The following is a 17,250-nucleotide window of genomic DNA, read 5'->3' on the forward strand; positions in this document are numbered from 1 at the left end:
CAGATCAAGAATATGTATTAATACTCCTTTGTTTCCAGTTTGAATTTTGGATTGGACCAATTATTTGAAGTAAGGCATCATGGTGCAACAGCTGATTACTCGAAAACGTAACTGTGAAAATATTAGGTCATTTGTGATCAAGGCAAGTTGCTCATAACTAAAGATTTCCCTAGATATAGAAGTCAGGAACTGTTCCATATCTTTATCTGTCTAAATGAGCATGAAAGTTGTATGGATGAGATCTTAGTTTTGAACATGTAACTAATGTAAATAAAGATAAAAAAGCCCAAGAAACATTAAATAAAAGAAAGCCATCATATTAATGTGAAAAAACCATGTCAGTCAAACTCAATAGACTGAAATCCTATAAAATATCAACCATTTCCTGTTTGAAAATGAGTGGGTGGAGCAAATGCTTATTCATTCCCTATTTAACTCATTATATGTCTGTTCTTGGTTATACAGTCTAATATATACATATACACTATATGTAAATAAATAGAGCTATGTAATACACAGTCCCTCATTGCAATAATATATGTGTAACTGTGCACTGATCTATAATAAGTTACCTACGCCTATCTAAATATATAGTTTTTTGTAATATATCATTATTAGGGCTGGGCCATATCATACCATTCACGGTAATACCGGTATAATGTTGGGCAACGATAAGAAAATGAAATATCGCGATAGAATATGGGTAAAATGCGCATGCGCAGTGCCTTTGTTTACATATGCACATGGCGGAAAAAGCATGGCGGCGATGGAGAATGAGAAGGGCGAAAGCGGATCGTTGAATGAAACGGATGAACCAGAATTGGTTTGTAAAAATGCTGCAACTTCAGTGGTGTGGAACTGGTTTAGCTTTCATCTGTCAGATACACAACAAATCACTATTTTTGCTAGAGCATGCTAGCGGGCCGTCGTTATTACCGTATTTTTTTTCAAAATACGGCACACTTAAAATTAATCCTTTGATTTTTCTGAAAATCAACAGTGCCCCTTAACGATTTTATGTCGTACACGGCGCTCGAAAATCTGTCAAATGTTTTAGTACGACTTTGCTAAGCTACGAAGCCGCACTGCTTGATGGATTGTCGGAGCATTACGGCTACCGTAGGCAGGAGCCTCGCGAAGTGATACTGTGCTTCAACATAATATTACCGTATTGTGTGTGTATAACCTCTTTTTAACTTGTGGATATTATACACGGTTATGCTGAGGATATGTCGGTCAATTTCCACTGGAAATGCCTTTTGGTTAAACTGTCAGCAAGGAATTTGCTTTTGCACTGTTAAATTTTTATATAACTTTAATGCACATCAAAAACAGCTGCTTGTTTAAGTAAAAATACATTGATGGGGTTTTTTTTGCACTAATAAAGTTGTCGAGTTGTAAAGTATTTTGTCTAGTGTCAATTATATCGTCAGTTATATCGTTATCGCAAATTTTCAAATGCATATTGTGATAAATATTTTGGTCATATCGCCCTGCTCTAATTATTATATACAATTATCCTTATTTAATGTGCAATACAACCATTAATTTGCAACCTAAAAATCCACTCATTGTCAAAATGAGTAAACTTGAAGTGTAGGTCTGTCAAAGAACAGCACTCTTTGTCATGTATATAGTTATTTTCCTGGGTTTGCTGTTAATAATGTAAGAGTGCGTGAGTAAAGTTGGGATTTTAAACTTCTGTTCATTCATTCATTCAGACAATTATAGAACTGGGGTTGCAGTGCTCTGAGTTTGCAGTTTGCAGTGAGTATTGCATGTTCTACATTACAAGTTGTGCAAAATGCAAATCATTATCCAGTTTGACTTCTACAAATATTGACCAATAAGTGTTATTTCATGCTTAAATGACTCTATTCCATGTAATGTCATACATACAGCATGTCTGTCATTAAGATGTGCAGCCAATTTCTAATTTGGCAGATTGCTGAATAGAGTCTTCTGTATTCCATATGGCCAGTGATGTGACACTTGCATCACTAGCAATATGAGCCAACAAATCAGATTATGTTGCAACCCATCATATCTTCTGATTAACCGCTTTCAAATACATTAAGGCGCTTTGGGGCAAGCCTTACTGGCAAGACAAAAAAATAAAACTGGGATGATGGTATATTATAAAAGGCATTAATTCATATAGTCTTTTGAGTGATGCTAAATGAAGTTACTGGCCCTGCGCAATACTGTACAGAGCTGCACTGTGAAACTCAATTGGCGTAAAAGCAACCAGATGTATGTTGGAAGAAGGTCCAATAACTGTCAAAACATCTTGCATTAGAGCCATATTCCCAGTCTGCAGTCAACTACATTGGTCATAGGACTGGCATCTTTAGTCATAATATCAATAAACTATAGGGTTTAGTACGGTAGGGCAATATGGCCAAAAAAATTTATCATGATATATATTTGAAAATTTGCGATAACGATATAACTGACGATATAATTGATGTGAAAAAAATACTTTACAACTCGACAACTTTATCAGCGCAAAAAACCCCATCAGTTTTATTTCACTTAAACAAGCAGCTGTTTTTTATGTGCATTAAAGCTATATAAAAATTTTACAGTGCAAATGCAAATTCCTTGCATTTGCAAGGAATTTGCATTCCTTGCAAAGTTTAACCAAAAGGCATTTCCAGTGAAAATGGGCGGAAATATCCTCAGCATAACCATGTATAATATCCACAAAAGTTTAAAAGAGGTGCTTAGCAACATGAAACTGCAGTGTGCCAAATAAATAAGTCAAATACGTATTTTTCTGGCGCATTAAGTGAAACAAAACAGTCAGATTAGTCAAACCATACTCAACTCATTCTTCTTGCTTCCTCCACTTCCATACCATTGATTCATTAATTCTGAATTCTGTCACAGCTGCTCTATTCCCATGTTCTGCACGACTGAGTTTAAAATCCGCTTCATACGCATGTCTCTTAACAGGTGCCATTTTGGGATCCTTATACACACACAATACGGTAATATTAGGTTGAAGCACAGTACGTATTACTCCAAGTGGCTCCTGACTATGGTAGACATAATGCAAAGTCGTACTAAAACATTTTTTGACAGATTTTTGAGCGCCATGTACAAAAAAATGTGCTTTGGTGGCTATATGACGGACAAAAACCAAAGCAGTTCCACATCACTGAAGCTGCACCATTTTTACAAACCAATTCTGGTTCATCTGTTTCATTCAATGATCTGCTTTTGCCCTACTCATTCTCCATAGCCACCATGCCTTTTCCGTCATGTGCATATGAAAACAAAGGCACTGCGCATGCGCGTTTTACTCATATTCTATCGCGATATTTCATTTTCTTATCATTGCCCAACATTATAACAGTATTACCGTGATATGGCCCAGCCCTAGGGTTTAGGTTTTTTGCAAAGATCTACTTTTTATGGCATGAACAACTATTTGCAGTTGTTGTGCTTGTACTGTTAAAAACATATAGTAAGCATAATAAATGTTGTCTTTGTTAATACTATATACAAGACATACATATATTATCAAGTTAGGTTTGCTGTCAGCCAAATTTAGGTAACTCATTTTGGTTTGCTAGCTAACCCTTTGGCTAATGCTAACATAATAGTATGGCAACTTCACTGGCCAGTTGCAATGCTGATTCCAGACCACGATTATTATCATGATGTAGGAACAACACCAACATTGGGATATCAGATCTTGGACTATTAGGGACTATTATGACAACCTTGTACTGCATAGACAAGTTTACAGAATCGTACCAGCGACTGACTAACAGTGATACTTACTGAGGCTCCGTCCATGTTGCTTTTAATGGCTTGTCCCTCAGTAATTCTTGCATTAAGACTAGAATCAAAATGCTTCAATCATTATTACCAGAGTCAGTCTGACATTAAAGTGAGACATTTCTCTCCGTGCCCAAAGTGAACCCAGTGACCTCTGCCAGTTGCAGGCTGCAATAGCAGCCAGATCACTAAGCAGTGATTCTTTATTTTCGTTGAGCACACTCGCAATCGATGGAAGCATAACGACCTAGCGTTGCCTTGCAGACTCAAGCGTAAATCTTATATAATCATTTAGATGAGGAAGAGAACTTCAACAGACAGTGCAGTATGCATCTTAAAACATGCAGTGTGTACTGAGAGAAACGGCAGAGTGAAGGCAAAGAGAAACAGATTGAAGAAAGTGAATGTAAATGTGGGATTGAGGGGAACTGGAGTGAGATCCAGAAAGAGAGGACATGACATACTTAGAGGGACAAAAAAACCCTTCAGTCATCAAATTATAGATCTGAGGCTTGGGTGGAGTACACCCTGCAAAATGTAGGCTACTCTGGTCTTGAGGCTGAGACCTTACGGTCGCTTCTCGGAGCAGCTTAATTGGCAGTTGGTCAGAGTTAAAGACTGTAAGCTTAGATTGGCAGTGCCTGTGCTGCTAAATCAGCCGGCACTGCTTAAAGAGTCTGTTAGGTAAACTTCCACAGAAAAACAGGACTAGTTTGAAAAACATAGATATCCCTATGCTTTTTGTAAAATGCTAGTTACAGAAGGACAAAATAACAATCTCTTTCATGGCAGCATTTGTGTGTGCAATCACAAGAAACAGGCTGATAAGTAGCTTTGCCTTCCTTAACGCTGGGATATATGAGTGTATTTAAGTGTTGCACAGAGTAACAACATGAACCAACATTTTTATATGTGAAATGTTACTTTAGAACTAGGGGTTTAGAGTAATTGACTAGTGGTAAACATTGGTAACGCTTTTGTCTGCCTTGCAAATGTGATAAAAATAAAGCATCCTCATTCTGTGTCACTGTATACAAATACATTTTTAAAAAAAACCTAAATTATAGTGCTGTCAGCATTAATCTTGTTAAAATGACGTTAACGCCATAAACACATTAATGCCACAAATCGAGTTAGCGAGTTAACGCAGAGCTCCCCATGCGTGGGGCTGCACAGCATCAATGCATTAGCGCGGTTAGCTCGTTAACGCTTTGGCGCGGTTAGCTCGTTAATGCCTTAGCGCCGTGCAGCCCCACGTAAGGGGCGATCCGCATTAACTCGCTAACGGAGATTTGTGGCGTTAATGCGGTTATGGAGTTTACGTCATTTTTACAAGATTAATGCTGACAGCACTACTAAATAATCATTTTTCTTTTATTTTAACTCTTCTTTATTAGCCATCATCAGCTGATTATACCGTCCAATGCCAAATAAGGCAGTGGTCAAGAATTAGTACCTTGGTAATAGTTAAAAATCAGTAAAAGAAGCCAAAATGACAACAACCAATAAACTATTTGTTAAATAAGTGTGACGCAGCAGAGAAAACCAGAGTAAAGTCCAAGATTGACTTGTAGCATGTTTGCAGATCAAAGTTTTAACTCCACTGGCTTTACAAGCAACTGTCGATCAATCATAATCCACATAGTGCCACAGGCTAAAGATGGAGAAGCTGTCAGCAAAACGGGGGGAAATTTTGCTGGTTGAATGACTGGCCAGGTCGCAGCCCAAGGTTTGTGTGGCTGCACTCATCAGGGTGTTTTCCTCCTAGCCGACCTCCTTGTGGGACAAAGATTTGGAGTAAAACTGTGTGTTATTTAGACTTCATGCATCAGAAAACTATTCAGTAAACTGCATTTTTTGGCATAGTTTTAAGACATATTTTCAAAAAGTCTTAAGATAGCAAACATTCGAAATATTGGAAAGTCCAGTTATTCTTCATTGCGTCATTGCTTGGCTGTTTTTATTCACAGTAGAGATTCTCTGTATCTTTGGCCGACGTGTACATTTTTACTCGTGTGCTCGTCAGAAATGTTAGAACCTTTGCTCTAAAGCCAACAGTTAAGACGCTGTCCACAAAACATGCAGATTATGTATATTAAATGCCAACATCTCGAAGCCAGGAAATGTTTTAGGCTGTTTTCAGAGCGCTTGCTTGAAAACAAAGTGATACAAACTGGACCAAAAGGAGTGCTTATGAACTTGAGTTCTCTCAAATTGGTCATTTAATACTGTATACTTTCGGTTTTTGTACCATAAGTAATAAATATTTGCACATTCATGCTGAGCCTTACAGTAAGTTTTTAACCATTTATGCTTGTTTATCATCTGCTGAATGTCCAAATCTTCCTTCAAAATCCAATTATCTTTCACAGGTGTGCAAGCAACAGCGTATTCCAAAATTAATTCTCCATGTAAGAGAGAGATAACAGACCCATAAATCAGTTGTGCACAGCCAGTAAGCAAAAACTGGCCCACCATAGGGTCCGATCTAACCCACTGAGTAGCTTTACAGTGTGTTTAAGGCATTAATAATTCCTAATTTCAATTTAAAGCATTGGCAGTGTGGTGAGACTTATATAGGAGTCAAACTGTATGGAAAGTATTTAATCCCTGATATTAGCAAATTGAATTTAAACAGATGTACTAATTTTCCCCCTTAAACATATATGTTGCAGTGGAGTGGCATTTATGTTCCATCCCACTTGTGATCAAATTGAGCATGTGCAATAAACAGACCAGATGCTGGTGCCTGTGTGCCTGAAATACCCTCACAAAGTTGCTGATATGGCTAATAAAGAGTTAATCCTCCACTTACTGTGAATTTATATAAAAAGCCTACTGTACACTGTATTATAAGGGCCAGATATCGGGATCCATTTCTAAGAGTTTTATGGCAAAGACAATCAAGAAGGGTGCACAGTGAGGCAATTACCTGTTTTACAGCCAGACCATGCTGATCGATCTCATCAAAGGCTCTCGACCTTTTTGAGAGTCGTAATACACTCCATCACGCCAAGTTATTGATTGTTGTAAAATGTCACGTACATCTGTGGAGTCGCTTTGAAGACACACCGACATGGCCTGGGCCATTACGTTAACACAGGAAATGTGGAAGTACGTGCCGCGGTTGTTTCAGCTTTAATGAAGCCAATCAAACTTTTCAGTTTGCCATTTATTTTCTTGAGTTAATTTGAGTTAAGGTCTTGAGTGAAACTACGCTGCCTTATTTTGCACCGTGACAGAGATCACGTTCGTTCATTTAAAGTGGTTAACAGGAAAATTATCCAGAAAGATCAGCTGAGTATTTGTGCACATATGTGAATGGCATCGGTTACTAGTGTCAAGTCAATTACCAGGAATTCCAGTACGTTCGTCTTGTGTTCTAACACATGCACATTCATATACATATGACACACACGTGCACATAGGTATAAATCACTACATCCCACCCACGTCGCCCCGGGCTTATGAAGCACAGGGGGGGTTGGGTGGATGAAGGAGGATTGCAGGTCATAAAAATAAGCTGTGGGTTCGTCTCTGTGTCTTCTGCAAATCCCCCATCTGATAAGAGCGAAGCCTATCACTCAACTGCAGTCTCCCACTCGTTCTGTCCTTTTTCATTCCTTTCCTCGCCTCCTCCACTTCTCTCCCACACAGCCTTCCATCATTACTTCAGACCTCGCTTCTGCTCAGGGTTGTAATATATCCAAGTAATGATTTTTTATTGTAATATTCAGATCTTCTGTTTGCAAGTCCCACCACATCTAATTCCATTCTTTTCTTGTACCTTCAGTAACCGAGACACCAATGCAGAGATTATAAAATGCTTTACATCGTCATATGAAGTTCCATATGTTCATAAACGAAAATATGATTCTTCCTTTCTCAAGCTTTCTGCTTATAGCCTCCCTTATCTCGTCTCTCTTTCAGGCAAAGGTAGTAGGGCTGGGCCATATTATACCGTTCACGGTAATACCGGTATAATGTTATGCAACGATAGGAAAATGAAATATCGCGATAGAATATGAGTAAAACGCGCATGCACAGTGGCTTTGTTTTCATACGAACATGGCCGATTGTTGAGTGAAACAAATGAACCAGAATTGGTTTGTAAAAATGGTGCAACTTCAGTGATGTGGAACTGGTTTGGTGTTTGTCCGTCAGATACATGACAAAGCACATTTTTTTGCAGAACATGCAAGCGGCCGTCGTTATTGTCGGACTAAGATGCTCTTAAATCTGGGAGTAATCTGGGTCCTAAACTCCACATTCTTCAGGTCAAACGAACACTGCAGCATCACTGAGAATTAAAAATTGTCTAAATTCTTTCATCTTTAATAAAATGATCAGCATTGCTGCTTTACCAGGTGTAACTATGAAGTTTAACTTCCAGGCATCCATGAAAACAAAATTTATTACATTTAATGGAGTTAGAAGTTAGCAGGAAGCTAGCGGAAGTTAGCTCGCTAGTTTCGCTAGCATGTTCTGACTGAGAGATTTCTGAAAAAAAAATCAAACGTACAGCTCTGCTATCACTTCCAACATAAATGAAGACAGGAAACTAAACAGCAGTGACGTTTATAGGGTTACTGAAGTTGGGCTAGCTGGTATTTAATGATGTGCTACGTGATCGCTAGCAACACAGCTATGTTAGCATAATATAAACAGTGAAGCTGGAGGACGAACACTAACACTTTTCCACTTAAAAAGGTTAACGTTAAGGTTTCTGATAGTTAGAGACAAATGCAATCGCATGGCAGGATGCTGTAAACGGACCAAACTTCAGTCAGAAGAACAACTGAGATAATCCATCCACAATACGAGGTCAGTCATTAATATACTGCAACAACATGGGAATAGAGCAGCTGCCAGAGAATTCAACATTAATGAATCAATGGTACAGAAGTGGAGGAAGCAAGAAGAATGAGTTTAATAAAGTTTGATTTATCTGACTGCTTTGTTTCGCTTAATGTGCCTTATAATCCCGTGCACCTTATGGTCCGAAAAATGCGTACTGCACACTGCAGTTTAATGTTGCAAAGCACCTCTTTTTAACTTCAGTGGATATTATACATGGTTATGCTCAGGATATGTCAGCCCATTTCTACTGGAAATGCCTTTTGGTTAAACTTTCAGCTAGGAATTTGCATTTGCACTGTTACATTTTTATAAAGCTTTAATGTACATAAAAACCAGCTTCTTGTTTAAGTGAAAATAAATGGAAGGTTGTCTTTTTGCGTTAGTAATGTTGTGGAGTTGTATTTTGTCTCGCATCAATTATATCGTCAGTTATATCGTTATCGCAAATTTTCAAATATATATCGTGATAAATATTTTTGGCCATATCGCCCTGCTCTAAAAGGTAGTATCTGAATGTGGAGTCTTTTAAGTCAGGAGCATCATGCAATGCTTTGTGTCTCAGTTTTACTTTCACCAAAAGCACTTTGAGAAAAAAAAAAAAAAAACACGAGCAATGACTCATGAGGCCAGTGCTCTGCTTGAGTTCTGGGGCTATTTTTTTAAATACTTTTTGAGAGAAAGGTTGCATGTCAAGTGTCAGGCAGTGTGCTATTTTTTTCCATTCATAAAACCAGTTAGCGAGAGTACCAGTTGCTTTTCCTGCGTAGAGTTAGAAAGAAAAGGAGGCCTCATTCTTGCACTGTGCACTCTAGTTTCTTGCTTTTAAAAAAATTACAGCTCCTAATTCAAGTCTTTCTGTTGAATTTTATATGAGGCTGATGGCAGTAACTTTAAATGATATTCTGTCACACACACAGAAGCACACATGCAAAAGCTGCATTCATGAAACTTCATATACTGTTACCGCGGTGATCACATTGACAAAAAAAACCCTCGGACTTCATTAAAAACACAGAAACCCTCTAGAAGAAGGGCCAAAGCCATCTGTATTCTCAGAGACTACTGAGGTCCTTTGATATATGCCGGATGATGCTCAGGAAGTTTTATGAGTCTGTGGTGGCCAGTGCCATTGTCTGCGCTGTGGTGCAACGGATAGCAACAGACTCAATAAACTGACCTACAAGGTCAGTGATGCTGTGGGTGTGGAGCTCGACTCTCTGACAGCGGTTTCAGAAAGGAGGATGCTGTCCAAGTTACGGACAGTATTTAACGATCTATTACATCTTCTCTGTGAAGGTTCTCAGTCATCCAGGTCATCGTAGTCTAAGGAGCTTGGAAAGAAAAGCGTCTGGACGTCTTTAAGTTGCTTGAAGACGTTTCACCTCTCATCCGAGAAGCTTCTTCAGTTCTAAGGTCAAATGATGGAGAGTCCCAGATTTAAGCCCTGTGGGAGTATCCCCCCCAAGGGGGACAATGGACCCCCTAATGATCCTCTACCTAATCACATGAGCCAAGGTGTGAAAACGGGTGTAGGTCACAATCAGACAGGGTTTCTGGTGAGCTCATTGTGAAACCTTGCCCCCACCCTATCATGTGATTTCCTGAGGTCAGATGGCCCAGGATGTGAGTGGGTGTTAAGGCGTCTGTGAAGGGATCTCAAAACTGGATTATAGATGGCAGACAGTTGGTGTCACCATTTGACCCTAGAACTGAAGAAGCTTCTCGGATGAGAGGTGAAACGTTTTCAAGCAACTTAAAGAAGTCCAGACACTTTTCTTTCCAAGCTTCTTAGTTTACACCCTCTCCATCTTCTGCTGGAAAGCCACAGTAGCACGGTCAGCAAAAGACTCATTCTACCACGATGTACCGCAGAACAGCACAGGAAAGCATTCCTACCTACTGCAATTAAACTTTACATCTCCTCCTTATGACATCTGGACTATTTTTCACTTGTAATATCTTGCTTATATTGTACATAGTGTTGTTAACTTTGGAATATTTAATTTAACACTTTTCCTATTTATGCTTAAGCTGATTCTGATAATATACCCGTTCTCTTTACTGCTCTTCTCTGCATGTTTTACTTTCTTTAGCAGGCAAGTCAAGGACGCTCTTTAGTCAGCATGAAAACAACAAATCGGACTAAAGTGCATCATGGGCTCAGCTTTGGTAAAATCAAAGCACAGCTTGCAGAGTGTGTTTGCATACATGTGTGAGCTTGTGTGCTGCCCGTGACTGCTTGTCTTCTGCCAACAGCTGTACTTACTCTGTCCAGCAGGAACTGTGTAGTCTCTCTTCCCTTCACAAACAGACTGACTCTGCATCATTCACCCATGCTTTGAAGGCAGCAGCAGGCTCTGATCTGTGTTGCGTGAACAGTGCCAGCCCAGTGCTCCTCGGACTTAGCCGACAAAGCCTCTCTGCCTTTATATAAAATGGGTTGAGGATCAAACTAACATACCATCCTAATGTATAGGCTTGCAGAAGTACTGGTTCTTGCTTCTGCTGTTGTCAAATTTACACATGCACTCAAATGAATTTGATTGGTCACACTTAGTGGTGCACGATTTCACTTTTTTCCCCTCTCTCTTTTCCTACACAATCACAAAAACAGGCACAGGATTTAGGTTAACATCTTTCTATATCATCGTTGCTCTAAAAGGGTTTTCCTCTGTTTTCCCTTTTGTAAACATGACATTTCTCTTATATTAATTCTCTTACATTAAATAATCTGCATTATTTATTCTCTAGAAGTTCATTTGTGCAGATTTTGGAGAAATCTGGATAGTTCCTACTTACTTTAAAACCTCCTAACAGCTTGACCTTGTCCTCAGGTACAAGTAAAGATTCTTTCAATTATTTTTAACCTAGTGGTTTGTTTATTTCACAGTATTTGGTAGACGGTTACCTTCTGTTTTGTGTTCCCTTTGGCGTCTCCGACTGCCTGTCTGTCTCTCGCAGGCTGCTGTGCATGCATGTATATATAAGCTCTTGAAAATTCTGTTAGTGCTTTTCACTGGACCAAAAACTTTATCTACGTACAAAATGAAGCGTACTGTGCGTGAACAGGTGCTTACTGTAATCCTGGCTAGGCGACAGCATATGCCAGGCTGTTCTTTTCATAAAGGAGTCCAGGAAAAGTTAGAGTGAAGGACTAAGCTGCCCCTCTTCTCTCCTCTCTGTTATCTTTTGCCACTATAGTGTACAACTAGTGAGCGACCCAGAAAGAGTTTCTCAGTCTTCTACAGGCTACAAGATGATTTGGTCATTTGGTCCAGCTGTTACCTGCACTGACTTCTGGGAAACTTCTATTACAGTCTGGAGTCATTTCATTCATTTTTATTTATTTTCAAGGGTTTATGTCATCGGCATGGAATGTCTCTCACATCAGTGTTCCCTTTGAAGTAATGTTGCCTTATTTATTTATGTATGAATTTGGCAAAATTAGATTTGTGTGCTGGATGTGTGGACTAGGAGAGGATCCATTATGAATGAGTCATTATTGATTATTTTATCCTGAATTAATTGAGGTGCTCAAACTGACATTATTGATTCCAGCTTAGCAGTTTGGGCATAAATCTATGTAAACGTGCACGCCTGTGTGTGTTTGTTTACATATCTTTGTGGGGAACAAAAACTGGGATGTTACTATACTTGTGGGACCAACAGCCGTTATGGGGACAAAATACCTGTCTGCATGAGTTTGAAGACATTTTTGAGACTCAAAATATTTTTTTTAGTATCAGGGTTACAATTAGGTTATGTTTAGGGTATGTGATTAGGGAAAGCATTATGTCAGGTAGATGTCCCCACTAAGATATGAAAACACAACTCTGTGTGTGTGTGTGTGTGTGTGTGTGTGTGTGTGTGTGTGTGTGTGTGTGTGTGTAGAACTGCGTACAAAATGTCTGATGGCGTTTAATCTCAGGGTGGGTCTGTCCAGATATGCAGATCAAAGGGCTCCTCTCGAATTGCTCACTCGCTCTCATTTGTAATCCCAAGGCTTTAATGTTTGGACACTAAAACGTGATGAAGGTCATGCTGCTGCTTTAGTGGGTCACTGGGCAGTCCTTTAGCTCTATATTTCCTTTCTTAAAATTTCTCTCTCCCTCTCTCATTTTTATCTCTGTCTCTTTTTAGATTGCTCTCTTCCAAAATGTGAATCCAAACTGGATGGCCCCGGTCAAACTTCAGGTAGGTCACGAGGGATTAATCAGAAATCCCTTTACAGAGGGGAATAGATGCACATGATCCCTTAACGTCCCGTGAATCTCGCAGTTAGCGATCACAAAATAAGTTATACATAATCTCATTTGTCCCACATCAAACAGAATTCCACGAAAGCCTCAGAGGTCTGTAAAATGCACATTTGTGTTTGTTAAGACTTCTATAGCCAAAGAAGGAAGGCTCACACTTAAAATGCTCTCCAGTTTAGCATGGCTGGGACAGCATAGTTTTATAGTATATGTATTTGTGTGGGTAGAAGAGAGGCAGTGTTGAAACCCCCAAAACATGGCTGACACCATATACTATGTCCACTTTAAATAAAATGTTGTCTTCCATCAAAGCTCTCTGTGTCCAATCCCATTACACTCATATTCCTCTGTGCATCAGATAGCAACCATGACCTTGTTGCTTCTCAGCCCAATACCCCCAGGACACACATACTAAAAATATATCAAGTCACACTTGCCAGGGTGATTTGTTTTGCAGTATAAGCAGGTCAGTTAAATGGCCCATATTAGTGTATGCACTTAGATCATAGATTATACCATATAAATGTGGGCCTGACTCCCTGGCCCCGGTTCATTCCGTTTAATCGGTATTGGACTAAAACACCAAAAGTCTTTGGACTGTTTCCACAGAGAGTCTGATTTAAATTAAAGGGATTGGTGTAATCCGTGCCAGAAAAGCTGACACAGAGTGACAGAAAGTGCATTTGTGTTGTCATGCTAAGAGTGAATTAAAAAAAAGCATATCATGTGGGGTTTTACAGAATTAGAGTGTCATTGTTAGTCGATTGTGAGACACAGTTTTGACCTGATGTTTTCCAACTGGGTCATCCAGGGATGAAAAGAAGACTGCTTTTCAATTGACCGTTTGGGCTATTATTCCCTGTTGCCAGAATCTGAATGGGTGTTAATGTGAAAATGATTGGAACAAACCAGCTAAATCCTGTGAACTTTGAACTTCATTCCTGAAGTTGACACGAAAAAAATTAGAGCTGCTTTGGTGTCTTTGTGTTTCTGTGAAAATCGGGCAGAAATTAAGAAATTGAGCTGCTCACGGCGAATCAAAGGTAATCAGATTGTATTGGCCGCTTATGGCTGATTGTTCATTGTTCATTCTCAATTACTGTGAAGAAAATCATCTTGCTGTTGAATTAAGTGTCAGGTTAGCAAATTGCCTGTAGCAATCTATTACACTGTAACATGAAATTGCAGGTGTCCTTGTGGAAAAGCTTTTGTGCTGATGTGGTGCATTTTAAACATGTATTGTGAATGTTAATGAAGAATACAAGCTTTTACCCTTTACCAGAGTGTGTCTGCAGCCCTGTTAGAAAGTGCAAGAGGGTTAAGAATTGTTTAAGCCCGTGTGTGTATATCAGCGTTGGTCAAGTTACTTGAAAACAGTAATTAGTAATTAATTACTGATTACTTTGCCAAAAAAGTAATCCCGTTACGTTACTGATTACTTATTTTCTAAAGTAATTAGTTACTTAGTTACTTTTTAAAAACACGATACACGACCTGAATACGTAATAACACAATAGACCTTTCAGCCCAATTCTATTTTTTATGCATAATCCGTCATATTAAATTGAATCAAATGGAAAGCCTCTTTTTAAAAATTGTATTATGAGTTTTAATCTTTTAATTTTATACACATTGCATTAAGCAAAAAATTAAATTACATGCAACAGTCTTTGACTTGAAGAAATTCTTTAACATTTAAACCCATTTTCTGCATATTGCAGCATATAAAATAAAATAATGTTTTGGGTTTACACTCACTCTTTCAAATAGATGCAAGTAAAACACAGCAAAAGATCAATAAAATCAAAGATTCAGCAGCACTAAGTCCTGCCGCTCTTAAATCTACAGTGGCTTGCAAAAGTATTCGGCCCCCTTGAACTTTTCCACATTTTGTCACATTACAGCCACAAACATAAATCAATTTTAGTGGAATTCCACGTGAAAGACCAACACAAGGTGGTGTACACGTGAGAAGTGGAACGTAAATCATACATGATTCCAACCTTTTTTTTACAAATAAATAACTGAAAAGTGGGACTCAGTCCGCTGAGTCAATACTTTGTAGAACCACCTTTTGCTGCAATTACAGCTGCCAGTCTTTTAGGGTCTGTCTCTACCAGCTTTGCACATCTACAGACTGAAATCCTTGCCCATTCTTCTTTGCAAAACAGCTCCAGCTCAGTCAGATTAGATGGCGTTTGTGAACAGCAGTTTTTTTAGATCTTGCCACAGATTCTCGGTTGGATTTAGACACCAGACAGGTCAGGGTTAAAGTTATTGTAATTTAAATTTAAAGCAGGCTTAGGCTACAAAAAGATTTCCCAAGCCTTGAACATCCCACGGAGCGCTGTTCAAGCGATCATTCAGAAATGGAAGGAGTACGGCACAACTATAAACCTACCAAGACAAGGCCGTCCACCTAAACTCACAGGCCGAACAAGGAGAGCACTGATCAGAAATGCAGCCAAGAGGCCCATGGTGACTCTGGACGAGCTGCAGAGATCTACAGCTCAGGTGGGGGAATCTGTCCATAGGACAACTATTAGTCTTTAGAACTTTTTGGCTAAAATGCAAAACGCTATGTGTGGCGGAAAACTAACACTGCACATCACTCTGAACACACCATCCCCACTGTCAAATATGTTGGTGGCAGCATCATGTTCTGGGAGTGCTTCTCTTCAACAGGGACAGGGAAGCTGGTCAGAGTTGATGGGAAGATGGATGGAGCCAAATACAGGGCAATCTTGGAAGAAAACCTTTTGGAGTCAGCAAAAGACTTGAGACTGGGGCGGAGGTTCACCTTCCAGCAGGACAACGACCCTAAACATAAAGCCAGGGTTTAAAACAAAACATATCCATGTGTTAGACTGGCCCAGTCAAAGTCCAGATCTAAATCCAATCGAGAATCTGTGGCAAGATCTGAAAACTGCTGTTCATTAATGCTGTCCATCTAATCTGACTGAGCTGGAGCTGTTTTGCAAAGAAGAATGGGCAAAGATTTCAGTCTGTAGATGTGCAAAGCTGGTAGAGACAGACCCTAAAAGACTGGCAGCTGTAATTGCAGCAAAAGGTGGTTCTACAAAGTATTGACTCAGGGGACTGAGTCCCACTTTTCAGTTATTTATTTGTAAAAAAAATGTTTGGAATCATGTATGATTTACGTTCCACTTCTCACGTGTACACCACCTTGTATTGGTCTTTCACGTGGAATTCCACTAAAATTGATTTATGTTTGTGGCTGTAATGTGACAAAATGTGGAAAAGTTCAAGGGGGCCGAATACTTTTGCAAGCCACTGTATTTTCACCTGTTTGGCAGGAGTGGGGATATTGGAGGTTTGCTCGGTGCCGCAGCGGTCATGTCAGTGGGAGGATCCTGAGGTTTCTCTGTAAATTTCACATTCCTGTGGCGGCTTCCTAGAAATAAGTTTTATTCCCACGCAGAGTGTACAGTGGACGCTAATGTTTTTGTCACTTTTTACAGAATAAAACTTAAAGTAATGTCAGCACATCCACGCTTTAAACGCTGCATGGTCGCACTCTCTCCCACACTCCATATTTTCCATTGTTGATCTGCGCACATCTGTTGCTGCCACGGGCGTCACATGCTTGTACGGCATCGTCATGAGACACTATCACAAACAAAATCACGACGGTTTAGATGGTTTTTGCAAATTAAAATCCACAAAGGTAAACTTTGTGAATATCTGTTTTAGTTCTCAGTCCATTCCTTTTACTTCACTCATTTTGTTTAAGATAAAATGGGATTGTCAAGCAGGCAGACTGATCAACACTATCACTATGACCGATCATAAGTATTACAAGCACCTGATAAACTCTTTGTGTTACAGTCTAGTCCAACTTCATTGGATGCAAAGAATGCAAGTGCATGTGGACTACCTTACTATTGGAGATATTTTTGAACATAAGACAGCAGTAGCCATTCCTCTGTGAGATAATGAGCTGATGGTCACATGAATTATTGGCCCGTGATGCCCACATGTTGTAAGTTACAACAATGTAGCCCTTTCTGCTGTAGCTTTCCTCATTGTTACAATTTACTTCTCCGTAGAGCCTGGGTACAGCAGTTTTCATGAAAAAATAAAATGTTGTGAGGATATAACAAAAGCTGTGGTTTTCCCACATCTTTGTATGGATGCAGATCTTTCCAAATAAAAATATATAGAGAGAAAACCTAATGTTTTATGTTAGCATTGGCGTATGAAATGGCATCCTAATGAAGAAAAATACTGGATGAAGTCGCTCAATGAAGATATTTGCAGTATCGTGTAGGCTAAGCAGTGGTTCAGAGAAGGGATTCCATTATTAGAATCACACTTATAGCCA

At 39.2% G+C, this 17,250-nt stretch overlaps 1 protein-coding gene across 3 annotated transcripts in view; it reads left to right on the plus strand.

Annotated features, from left to right (window-relative positions):
- The window catches only part of triob (trio Rho guanine nucleotide exchange factor b), a 107,035-nt gene that overhangs the window by 2,849 nt on the left and 86,936 nt on the right, over positions 1 to 17,250 (plus strand). For 2 of the 3 annotated variants that reach the window (XM_085473200.1, XM_085473203.1), the window contains exon 2: positions 12,790 to 12,843. The exons of the other annotated variant lie outside the window; for it this stretch is intronic. In XM_085473200.1, coding sequence (XP_085329326.1) covers positions 12,790 to 12,843 — 54 coding nt within the window. The remainder of the gene's footprint in view (positions 1 to 12,789; positions 12,844 to 17,250) is intronic. 3 annotated transcript variants of the gene reach the window in all.

This window comes from Copadichromis virginalis, linkage group LG11 (assembly GCF_057382275.1).
Source record: "Copadichromis virginalis isolate Kocher_CV1m ecotype Utaka linkage group LG11, C_Virginalis_male_GT1.1, whole genome shotgun sequence".
NCBI lineage: Eukaryota > Metazoa > Chordata > Actinopteri > Cichliformes > Cichlidae > Copadichromis > Copadichromis virginalis.